The following is a 13,135-nucleotide window of genomic DNA, read 5'->3' on the forward strand; positions in this document are numbered from 1 at the left end:
CTCCACAATGAAGACAAACATAGGGCCTTTTTTCCACCCAACTTTGACATATATCTTCTCCATCCAACTTGGATAAAATGTATTACTCTATCCTAATTTATATGGCATGTGTGCAATTCAAAATCCCACTTTGCCCATCAAATTCATCAGCTAAACATGGATTATGTTACAAAAAATGCACCAAATTCGTATTCAAGAAAAGTTTCAAATGGTATAATTGTATGTCAAATAGCACATATATTACTGAATAAATTAGTAGTCAGAGTATCACACTAAAGGTTTTTTTTTTTTACAAAATTCAAATTTGTGAAAACATGTTCTCTTCCTCCTTGCAAACCGTCTTAGCTTTGCTAAGAGTTTTGGTGTTGTAATTGCCATCCAATAAAAGCCTCACTTCAATATGAGGAACCTTTAACTTTTGGTTCTCTCTATGTATAAGAAGGAAACAATAAATCTATATATGATTAGTACTTAAGCATGAATCCCCATCTTTCAAAGGAAAAAAATCATAGTACATTCACATATCTGATCAGGAACATAAGGATGCTTACAGTCCACTCCCATGGCTACATGTAATATGGATTAATGAACGGACAAGGACTGCAAAAAAGCAAGTTATATGCTCATCTACTGAGAGCGATAGAGTGCATGGAGGACAAAATTGCAAAGACATGCTCATATCATTCGTTGACACAAAAACGCATAAAAGCAACAACAAAAATGATAATTTATGACTTTCACCCAGGCACAGATTCTACATTAATACTTGCGGCACCTCAATAATGAAAATTTATGATGCAATAGGTGACATAGTAATCAATAAAAATATTTAGTTGAAGGTAAAGATGAATGTTCTGGTACTTGATTCAAGAAGATGCATACAAACTGGAAGCACTTCAAAAAACTTCCTTCAGTGTCTTCTTTGTATCGTTATGTAGCATGACTCCCTACTTTATTAGCCCAATAGAACTGCTGAAGTTCGCTACATAACATGCACATTAATCAGAAAAAGAATAAGTATTATTAGGAGATGAGCCGTATGTCCTAAAAAGAAAAGAAAAAAGATATATAGCTCCTTTGTAGACGTCTCATTTTCCTTCACTCTAAAATAGCTGCACACCATATTTGAAGAATGTAATACTCCCTCCGATTCAAGTTAATTGATGCAGCCGCTATACAATGTCATCTATACATACACTCTATAGATGTCGAGTCAATTAATTTGGATCAGAGGGAGTTTGAGTTTATATGTAAACAAATAGGGAAACTTCAGGTGAGATTGCTTCATTCTAAAATAAAGGTAGAAGCATATTTCCCTAAGGTGAACACACACAACTCTGAAGCAAGTACATAGTATTCTCTATTAAATGGTATTTATTTGCTAAGGTTTTTTGGTTTCTGTAATATTGTTGTTTGGTGATCTCTTCGCCTGCCAATTTTCTCTCTTAATTGTTGGTCCCGTTGTGCTAATGTCAACATTTTATCTCGTTCAGACCCAGCTTGTATTGAAAGGTAATCAAGGTACTGTACATGAGAAGCCAAATGTGTTCCCCGAGAAGTAACGTGCATGAGTTTGGATTAACATAGCTGACAACAAGGAGAAGCAGCTACAACAAACAAAACACAAGTTGAAAGCATGCAGGCTGCTTTATACAAAACAAGTCACTGAACCTGAACTCGACTCCAATCTCTGACCACAACTGAACTTGTGCGCTTAAATTTTTAGAAGTCATGAACCTGAGTTCTTGAAGGGCCAAACCATTGGGCTAGATGGTGGCCTGAACCGTGTGTGTGTTAAGACACGACAGCATCAAGAGTATGCACATTTTCTATCCACTTAATCCACAACACAGCCCGACAGCAATCAAACTATTCTCTTTTCTCTACTAATGTATACAATAAATTTTTTCATGTTCGGGCATCAACCTAATGGAAGCTTTTGTCAGGTTCAGACAAATTCGCAAGATAATAGTGAAGAAGAAAGTACGACAAGTGGTTGCACTATAAGGATTTGTAACATGGCCCCCAATGCCGGTTTAAACATGTGGTCCACCGACCTCTGGACTGAACAAAAGAACATCATAATTACAACACTATGGAGCTAGTTTGTACTAACATAATACGGCGTTGATCAAACAATGGTGAGGGTAAAAAAACATGCACGACTAAAAGCTATTTTGGAAAAGCAAGATGAGAAAAGTAGGAACCACAAGACTATGTGGGAAAGATTCCTCTGAATTTACATGTTTTTATCATGCGCTGACCTGCAACTCTATGTCAGTAAGCTTATGCCAAATTTATTTTCCAGGTGATGATCCAAAAATGTTGTCCTGGTTCGGAGAAATCCTGGAAAATATTTGTGTTAGATCCACAAAAGAGGATTACTCTGTCACAAGCACTACATCCGTAAATCACCGAAATATGTGCTCTTTCAACTTTAAAATATCCATCATTTAAAAAAAAGGATAGGATGATAAGTCAATTAACAATCAGACAATACATAGAACACGTTAAGAAAACATAAGTTTCAGATATCAATAAAGATGGAAGAAATAATGGGCTTTAGATTACAGTATCAGTGAGAAATTTACTGCAGACTTGTGGATGCCAATGTTGCGCCCAACTTCCTTCTATTAACTTGCAGTGGAGCTTGAACCAAAGTTCCTGGGAGTAAAAGAGATGTGAAGAAATGTTTTTTAGAGGTTAATAACAGGACCAATAATAACTTGGAAGAGGAAAATTAATCAAACTTCAATAGCAGGACCATTAATCTATACGTGGACTGCAGCTACCAATGTAAATGATCCTCTTTGAAAAGTGAAAAGCGCTCTTTGTAAGACAACATGAAAACTCAAGAATCCAATTGAAACCAATGTGCTACCTGTGTAGCTATATGAGCAAATGGTATTTCGCTGCAGCAGCATTGTTCAGCCAATGGTCAGCACCTTGTTATATGAACTAAAATAATACGTTGAGTTGCGAATGTATGAAATCAAGGCTTGAGAGTTCCAAGGAGAAGAACATTTGTAAAATCTTATCGTCCTAAATGCAGGCAATTCTTGGATGTATTTTCCTTTTCTTAAATGGCTTACTAAACAGAGATACCAATCATCTTAAATGTGACAAATCTTAGTATGAAGCTTGACACTATTAATGCAGATAGGATTTGTATGTTTACCCTGGTGCAGAACTCACAAGGATTGGAACAGAGCAGCAGCGCGCTCATGTCGTTGGATAGGTCGTGGACGGCCTGCGACTCTTGCGCATCGGGTCCGCCTAGTCCGACCGCCACCGCCTCATTGTGCGGATCCATCGGCCGCTGCGCTGCACTACTGAAACCCCGTACGTGAACAAGGGAGTGTGGGGGTGGGAGCACAACTTACTGGGAGAAGATGGGTGAAGCGATGGTAGGGAGATAAGGTTACCTAGGTGGTCGACCGTTGCCGCTGCCGCCGCGCCGTCCTGCTCGTTGCCCTCACCGCGTCGAGCACCTCCTGGACTGGGTGAAGAATAAATGAGATGGCAAGCGGCTCCAAGCTAGATCGAGGTCGTCATATGCGGAGAAGGTCGCTCGAGGTCGCGGTAGACGGGGAAGGTCGATTGGATGACGACGGCGGCGGCGGAATGACTTGTTCGACGAGGAGCTGCCGCTTATGGTGGCTCTGATGAGAGGGCAATTGGATTCGGGCCATGCATGGGCCTCTAGATCTTTGATGGAGGATGGAGGCGAAACAGGGGTTGACTGTCAGAAAGCTACAGGCCATGGGTGCGAGGAGAGAAGGAGAGGCCAGTCTCTCACGAGTCCAACGGGGACGGAAGAGGTCGGCGGTGGCGATTACTCTATGGGAGGAAGGGGATCGGGAGCGAGGGATTCAGGGAGTGGGGGTGGAACGTGCGTCGTGGGTTTTCTTTTTCGTTTTCTTTATTGTCGTGTGGGGAGGGGTAGGTATCAGTTCCGATTTTTTTTCTGTCGTGCAGGGATGCTGCGACGTGGACCATCGCCATCGCCAGGGAGGTGGAGGTAGCGAAGGCGAGGTCGAACCATCGATCCAGGTTGAACCATCACGACGTTCGATCCTCCTTTAATAGTAGAGATATGTCACCAGCATAAAACCACCTCTACGACTACGAGCTTCAGCGAGAAGACCAAGTTGAAATAGAGTAGAACCTGATCTCACTGATGCTTCACCATCAAAAAATTACGGTAGATCTCTACACTTGTGGGTTATCAGTCAACAAGTTTTATATAGCTGCATGCATCGTTCAGATGCAGAGGCCGGAGACAAGCCTCCTTTTCCAAAAAAAAAAAGAGTCAACAAGTTCCTTTTCACATAGGAGGAATGGAGGGCCCGACAACGTTAGCGCTGGCAGGGATCGTCGTCCGGCCCAAAAAAAATCAGGCCCACGGGAGATGGTGTAGCTGCAGGAGGACTACGCTACCAGGGCCGGGATTCAGTTGTCTGAGATTTCTCAGGAGTGTAGAGTTAGTCACAAATTAGTACTACTAACTTTGTAGCACAATGTTTTCTTATCTGAGAGTATTTCTTATTCGTTGCAGACGTGTGTTGTCCCTGATATGGGCGAAAAATGACACTGTCAGAGAGGCTCTTGGTATCCACAAGGTAATTGGCGACTCAATAGACATTGTTGCTTCCTGCTTGGTATGGTATGGTTGATCATCATATTCTAAGTACCAATTCAATGCTATTGGAGTTGGGTGGAATATATTTTCATACCATGTATATTTGGTATTGTAAGTTCTTGTAAAAGTTGATCAAATTTTATAAAATTTGACTTAGGACAAACTAATATGTACTATACTTTGTGATTGAGAGAGTACTATCGATGACATTTACTGCTTCATGGGCACCGGGACACGGGGGACGGCGAGAACGGTAAGATCAGACCGCAGCCTTGCTGAGATCCCGAATGCCTCCGTCATGTCCAGATCCTTGCCCGGCAGCTTCCAGTCGAAGTGAAACAGCAACCCTGCAAGCGCGAGCTCAACGTGCGCCAGCCCGAATGACATGCCAGGGCACACCCGCCTCCCAGCACCAAACGGCAGGAACTCGTGGTTCGTCCCCTTGAAGTCCCGCTTATCCTGCTCAAACCTTTCAGGCGTGAACACACCGGGGTTGTCCCAGTGTGCTGGGTCCCTGCCGATCGCCCACGCGTTCACGATCACCATGGCCCCCCTTGGTACGTCGAAGCCCAGGACTTGACACGGCTTCTCGCATTCGCGAGGGAGCAGCAGCGGCACCGGAGGGTGCAGCCTGAGCGTCTCCTTGATGACTAGCCGCAGGTAGTGCAGATTTGGCAGGTCGGCTTCTGTCACCGTGCTACGGTCAGCGAGTGCTGCTGCTTGCCGGACCTGGTCTTGCACCTTTCCCATGATCGCTGGGTTCCGCAGCAGCTCCGCCATCGCCCACTCCAGCGTCGTAGCTGACGTCTCGCTGCCCGCACCAAACATGTCCTAATTGAGACAACAGAACCGAAATGATTAAAAAAAAAGGACCATGCATGTTAGAGTAACAGCAATGTGCATGCCATGCGCGGGCGGATCGAATCGGATCATGAATAATTGGATAGAGAGCTATGGTTACCAGCAGGACCGTCTTGATGTTTTCTGTGGTGAGTGGATACTGGGAATCCACTTCCGCCTGAAGTCTCAGAAGCACATCGAGGAAGTCTTTCTCTTTGGCTTGGCCGGCAGCCCTGTCCTCCTGGCGCTCTCGAATGATGCTGTCCATCATCTGCTTCATGTCTTCGCTATGGCGCCTTATGCGGCCGGGGACGCTGCTGAGGAGCAAGACGAGCCTCCAGGAGGGGAAGAGGTCAGGGAGGGTCATCCCGGGCACGATCCTCAGCAAGTCCTGCAGCACGCGCAGGTACCTGTCCCGCTGCCTGAACCGGCTGCCGATGACGGCACGCACCGTCGAGTCCGCCAGGTACGCCGATATACCTTTGGTTAGGTTCACCGGCGAGCCGGACGCCGAGGCCTCCTCCACGGAGCGGAGGAGGCAGCCGAGCTCCTCCTCACGGACGTGGCGGAAGGACTGGACGCTCCGGGAGCTGAGGAGCTCGTTGGTGCAAATCTTGCGGAGCTGCCGCCAGCCGTCGCCGTAGGGCGCGAAGACCAGGCCCTCGTTGCCCTGGAACGCGAGCCTCTGCATGGAGGTCAGCGGCCTCGACGCGAAGTTGGCATCGTGGACCTTCATGATCTCCCGCGCAGCATCCGAGGACGACGCTACGACCACCACCAGCTCGCCGAGACGGAGCTTCATCAGCGGGCCGTAGCGCCGGGCGAGGCTGCTCAAGGCACGGTGCGGGACAGTGCCCGCGAGGTGGTGCAGGTGGCCGATGATGGGCAGCGCCCACGGCCCCGGCGGGTGCCGCCTAGCGCTCGGGTCTCCAGCGGCCGAGCATCTGGGCCTCAAAAACAGAACCAGGATAGCCACGAGAAGCACGAGAAACAAGTGCAGCTGGAGGTAGGCATCCATGGCAGATTAGAATTCGATTGAGATTGCTCAAAATGCCTGACTTGTGTAGTAGACTAGTAATTGGACTTTATGTTAGCTCTCTCTCACAATTAACACAAGGTGTGTTCTTTCTAGAAGAAGATTGGATTCTACAAATAACAAAACCTGCATTGATCTCACCTCGTATTCTCATCTTACAAGCTGAAAGACATTGTGAGTCAATTTCGGTGTAGAGCTCAACAGCCCATATCCTTTTATAGCCCGGTGCACCTTTTTTTAGTGTATAAACATTCACCGGCATATCGCCCATATTTACATCAGCTTGCACTCTCCACTATCTGTATTCGGCGTTGATGGATACGTCATACACGGGACAGGTTTTGATCAAAACAGCTATATATGTCATCTCAAACTACCGTTAAAGATCAAAGTATTCCTCCAGTTAAGTGTAAATGGCATGGGGGCACATGCTGTAGTTTTTGTTACGAGCAGGAAACTTCATATCATCTTCTTGTTTATTGCAGTTTGGCATGTGTATTGCATTGCCCATGGTGTACAGGGTTAAAACTTAAAAAAAAAATTAAGTGAAATTTTGAAATTTCGCATATTTCAGTGGGGTCCAAAATATTTACCCCGAAATTTTGAGGCAGATTCAAAATGATTTCAAAATAGGTTTAAATCATGTTAGAATGCATTAAAATAAGTGAAATTTGAAATCTCAAAATCAAAAATAGTTTCTGAGATATGTGAAATTTCTGAAATTTCGTATATAGTCCGAAATTATTTTGTTTTTGAAATAAAAAACCGTGATTGTGTACTTAGTATTTTTTTGCGAAAAAATATCAGATCTATTATAAAGATTCACCAGAAGTACAAAGCACATGAAACATAATAAAAGTTACATCGAGGTCCATAGACCACTGAGCAACCCTACCGTCGCCAGAACGAGCCGCCGACGCTGCTGTTGGGGAACGTAGTATCTCAAAAAAAATTCCTACAATCACGCAAGATCTATTTAGGAGAAGCATAGCAACGAGCGGGGAGAGTGTGTCCACGTACCCTCGTAGACCGAAAGCGGAAGCGTTAAGTAACGCGGTTGATGTAGTCGAACGTCTTCCCGATCCAACCGATCAAGTACCGAACGCACGTCACCTCTGCGATCTACACACGTTCAGCTCGGTGACGTCCCTCGAACTCTAGATTCAGCTGAGGCCGAGGGAGAGTTTCGTCAGCACGATGGCGTGGTGACGGTGATGATGAAATTACCGACGCACGGCTTCAAGCACTACGACAATATGACCGAGGTGGAAAACTGTGGAGGGGGCACCACACACGGCTAAGAATTTAACTTGTGTGTCTATGGGGTGCCCCCTCCCCCGTATATAAAGAAGGGGAGGTGGGGGCCGGCTAGCCACAAGGGGTGCGCCCAAGGGGCGAATCCTACTCCTACTAGGAGTAGGTTCCCCCTTCCTAGTCCAACAAGGAGGGGAAGGAAGGAGGAAGGGGAGAGAAGGAACGAGGGAGGCGCCGCCCCTACCCCTTGTCCAATTCGGACTGGCGGGGGGGGGGGGGGGGCGCCACCTCCTGGCCGGCCCTCTCTCCTCTAAGGCCCATGGTGGCCCATTAACTTCCGGGGGGGGGGGGTGGTTCCGCTAACCCTCCGGCACTCCGGTTTTATCCGAAACTTCCGGAACACTTCCGGTGTCTGAATAACATGGTCCAATATATCAATATTTATGTCTCGACCATTTCGAGACTCCTCGTCATGTCCGTGATCTCATCCGGGACTCCGAACAACCTTCAGTACATCAAATCATATAAACTCATAATAACAATCGTCATCGAGCGTTAAGCGTGCAGACCCTACGGGTTCGATAACTATGTAGACATGACCGAGACACTTCTCCGGTCAATAACCAACAACGGAACCTGGATGCTCATATTGGTTCCTACATATTCTACGCAGATCTTTATCGGTCAAACCGCACAACAACATACGTTGTTCCCTTTGTCATCGGTATGTTACTTGCCCGAGATTCGATCGTCGGTATCATCATACCTAGTTCAATCTCGTTACCTGCAAGTCTCTTTACTCGTTCCGTAGTGCATCATCCCACAACTAACTCATTAGTCACATTGCTTGCAAGGCTTATAGTGATGTGCATTACTGAGAGGGCCCAGAGATACCTCTCCGACAATCGGAGTGACAAATCCTAATCTCGATCTATGCCAACTCAACAAACACCGTCGGAGACACCAGTAGAGCATCTTTATAATCACCCAGTTACGTTGTGACGTTTGATAGCACACTAAGTGTTCCTCCGGTATTCGGGAGTTGCATAATCTCATAGTCATAGGAACATGTATAAGTCATGAAGAAAGCAATAGCAATAAACTAAAACGATCATAGTGCTAAGCTAACGGATGGGTCTTGTCCATCACATCATTCTCTAATGATGTGATCTCGTTCATCAAATGACAACACATGTCTATGGCTAGGAAACTTAACCATCTTTGATTAACGAGCTAGTCTAGTAGAGGCATACTAGGGACACTCTGTTTGTCTATGTATTCACACATGTACTAAAGTTTCCGGTTAATACAATTCTAGCATGAATAATAAACATTTATCATGATATAAGGAAATATAAATAACAACTTTATTATTGCCTCTAGGGCATATTTCCTTCAGTCTCCCACTTGCACTAGAGTCAATAATCTAGATTACATAGTAATCATTCTAACACCCATGGAGTCTTGGTGCTGACATGTTTTGCTCATGAGAGAGGCTTAGTCAATGGGTCTGCAACATTCAGATCCGTGTGTATCTTGCAAATCTCTATGTCTCCCTCTTTGACTTGATCGCGGATGGAATTGAAGCCTCTCTTGATGTGCTTGGTTCTCTTGTGAAATCTGGATTCCATTGCCAAGGCAATTGCACCAGTATTGTCACAAAAGATTTTCATTGGACCCGATGCACTAGGTATGACACCTAGATTGGATATGAACTCCCTCATCCAGAATCCTTCATTTGTTGCTTCCGAAGCAGCTATGTACTCCACTTCACACGTAGATCCCGCCACGACGCTCTACTTGGAACTGCACCAACTTACAGCTCCTCCATTCAATATAAATACGTATTCGGTTTAAGACTTAGAATCATCCGGATCAGTGCCCAATATATAAGCAGCTTCACCGGGGCTTTCATAGAAAAATTCTTATTCAAGTATCCTTTTATACTATTCAGAAATTCAGTATCATTTCCGATCAACAATATGTCATCTACATATAATATCAGAAATGCTACAGAGCTCCAACTCACTTTCTTGTAAATACAGGCTTCTCCAAAAGTCTGTATAAAACCATATGCTTTGATCACACTATCAAAGCGTATATTCCAACTCCGAGATGCTTGCACGAGTCCATAAATGGATCGCTGGAGCTTGCACACTTTGTTAGCACCTTTGGGATCGATAAAACCTTCTGGTTGCATCGTATACAACTCTTCTTTAAGATATCCATTAAGGAATGCAGTTTTGACATCCATTTGTCAAATTTCATAATCATAAAATGCGGCAATTGCTAACATGATTCGGACGGACTTAAGCATCACTACGGGTGAGAACGTCTCATCGTAGTCAACTCCTTGAACTTGTCGAAAACATTTCGCAACAAGTCGAGCTTTGTAGACAGTAACATTACCGTCAGCGTCTGTCTTCTTCTTGAAGATCCATTTATTCTCTATAGCTTGCCGATCATCAGGCAAGTCAACCAAAGTCCACACTTTGTTCTCATACATGGATCCCATCTCAGATTTCATGGCCACAAGCCATTTCGTGGAATCTGGGCTCATCATCGCTTCCTCATAGTTCGTAGGTTCGTCATGGTCAAGTAACATGACTTCCAGAACAGGATTACCGTACCACTCTGGTGTGGATCTTACTCTGGTTGACCTATGAGGTTCGGTAGTAACTTGATCAGAAGTTTCATGATCATCATCATTAGCTTCCTCACAATTGGTGTAGGTATCACTGGAACTGATTTTTGTGATGAGCTATTTTCCAATTCGAGAGAAGGTACAATTACCTCATCAAGTTCTACTTTCCTCCCACTCACTTCTTTCGAGAGAAACTCCTTCTCTAGAAAGGATCCATTCTTAGCAACGAATATCTTGCCTTCGGATCTGTGATAGAAGGTGTGCCCAATAGTCTCCTTTGGGTATCCTATGAAGACACATTTCTCCAATTTGGGTTCGAGCTTATCAGGTTGAAGTTTTTTCGCATAAGCATCGCAGCCCCAAACTTTAAGAAACGACAACTTGGGTTTCTTGCCGAACCACAATTCATAAGGTGTCGTCTCAACGGATTTAGATGGTGCCCTATTTAACGTGAATGCAGTTGTCTCTAAAGCGTAACCCCAAAACGATAGCAGTAAATCAGTAAGAGACATCATAGATCGCATCATATCTAATAAAGTACGATTACGACGTTCGGACACACCATTACGCCGTGGTGTTCTGGGTGACGTGAGTTGCGAAACTATTCCGGATTGTTTCAAATGAAGACCAAACTCGTAACTCAAATATTCACCTCCACGATCAGATCGTAGAAACTTTATTTTCTTGTTACGATGATTTTCCACTTCACTCTGAAATTCTTTGAACTTTTCAAATGTTTCAGACTTATGTTTCATCAAGTAGATATACCCATATCTGCTCAAATCATCTGTGAAGGTCAGAAAATAATGATACCCGCCGCGAGCATCAACACTCATCGGACCGCATAAATCAGTATGTATTATTTCCAGCAAGTCTGTTGCTCGCTCCATTGTTCTGGAGAACGGAGTCTTAGTCATGTTGCCCATGAGGTATGGTTCGCAAGCATCAAGTGATTCATAATCAAGTGATTCCAAAAGCCCATCAGCATGGAGTTTCTTCATGCACTTCACACCAATATGACCTAAACGGCAGTGCCACAAATAAGTTGCACTATCATTATTAAACTTATATCTTTTGGTTTCAATACTATGAATATGTGTATCACTACTATCGAGATTCAGTAAAAATAGACCACTCATCAAGGGTGCATGAACATAAAAGATATTACTCATATAAATAGAACAACCATTATTCTCCGATTTAAATGAATAACCGTCTTGCATCAAACAAGATCCAGATATAATGTTCATGCTTAACGCTGGCACCAAATAACAATTATTCAGGTCTAAAACTAATCCCGAAGGTAGATGTAGAGGTAGCGTGCCGACGGCGATCACATCGACTTTGGAACCATTTCCTACGCGCATCGTCACCTCGTCCTTAGCCAATCTTCGCTTAATCCGTAGCCCCTATTTCGAGTTGCAAATATGAGCAACAGAACCAGTATCAAATACCCAGGCGCTACTACGAGCATTAGTAAGGTACACATCAATAACATGTATATCAAATATACCTTTCACTTTGCCATCCTTCTTATCCGCCAAATACTTGGGGCAGTTCTGCTTCCAGTGACCAGTCCCTTTGCAGTAGAAGCACTCAGTCTCAGGCTTAGGTCTAAACTTGGGCTTCTTCACTTGAGCAGCAACTTGCTTGCCGTTCTTCTTGAAGTTCCCCTTCTTTCCTTTGCCCTTCTTCTTGAAACTAGTGGTCTTGTTGACCATCAACACTTGATGCTCCTTCTTGATTTCTACCTCCGCAGCCTTTAGCATTGCGAAAAGCTCAGGAATTGTCTTATCCATCGCTTGCATATTATAGTTCATCACGAAGCTTTTGTAGCTTGGTGGCAGTGATTGAAGAACTGTGTCAATGACACTATCAACTGGAAGATTAACACCCAGCTGAGTCAAGTGATTGTGGTACCCAGACATTCTGAGTATATGTTCACTGAGAGAACTATTCTCCTCCATTTTGCAGCTGTAGAACTTATTGGAGACTTCATATCTCTCAATCCGGGCATTTGCTTGAAATATTAACTTCAACTCCTGGAACATCTCATATGCTCCATGACGTTCAAAACGTCATTGAAGTCCCGGTTCTAAGCCGTAAAGCATGGCACACTGAACTATCGAGTAGTCATCAGCTTTGCTCTGCCAGATGTTCATAACATCTGGAGTTGCTCCTGCAGCGGGTTTGGCACCTAGCGGTGCTTCCAGGACGTAATTCTTCTGTGCAGCAATGAGGATAATCCTCAAGTTACGGGCCCAGTCCGTGTAGTTGCTATTATCATCTTTCAACTTAGCTTTCTCTAGGAATGCATTAAAATTCAACGGAACAGTAGCACGAGCCATTTATCTAGAACATAGACATGCAAAATACTATCAGGTACTAAGTTCATGATAAATTAAAGTTCAATTAATCATATTACTTAAACTCCCACTTAGATAGACATCCCTCTAATCATCTAAGTGATCACGTGATCCATATCAACTAAACCATGTCCGATCATCACGTGAGATGGAGTAGTTTTCAATGGTGAACATCACTATGTTGATCATATCTACTATATGATTCACGCTCGACCTTTTGGTCTCAGTGTTCCGAGGCCATATCTGCATATGCTAGGCTCGTGAAGTTTAACCCGAGTATTCTGCGTGTGCAAAACTGGCTTGCACCCGTTGTATGTGAACGTAGAGTTTATCACACCCGATCATCACATGGT

At 44.3% G+C, this 13,135-nt stretch overlaps 1 protein-coding gene across 1 annotated transcript; it reads right to left on the reverse strand.

Annotated features, from left to right (window-relative positions):
- Positions 1 to 4,341: 4,341 nt before the first annotated feature.
- On the reverse strand, positions 4,342 to 6,680 carry LOC109751776 (premnaspirodiene oxygenase-like). The gene is made up of 2 exons (XM_020310666.2): positions 5,604 to 6,680; positions 4,342 to 5,473 (listed from the first exon to the last, which is right to left on the reverse strand). Exons 1-2 carry the CDS (start codon positions 6,498 to 6,500, stop codon positions 4,853 to 4,855), a joined length of 1,518 nt encoding a protein of 505 aa, XP_020166255.1. The 5' UTR covers positions 6,501 to 6,680; the 3' UTR covers positions 4,342 to 4,852.
- Between the last annotated feature and the right edge of the window lie 6,455 nt (positions 6,681 to 13,135).

Source organism: Aegilops tauschii, chromosome 5, assembly GCF_002575655.3.
Source record: "Aegilops tauschii subsp. strangulata cultivar AL8/78 chromosome 5, Aet v6.0, whole genome shotgun sequence".
NCBI lineage: Eukaryota > Viridiplantae > Streptophyta > Magnoliopsida > Poales > Poaceae > Aegilops > Aegilops tauschii.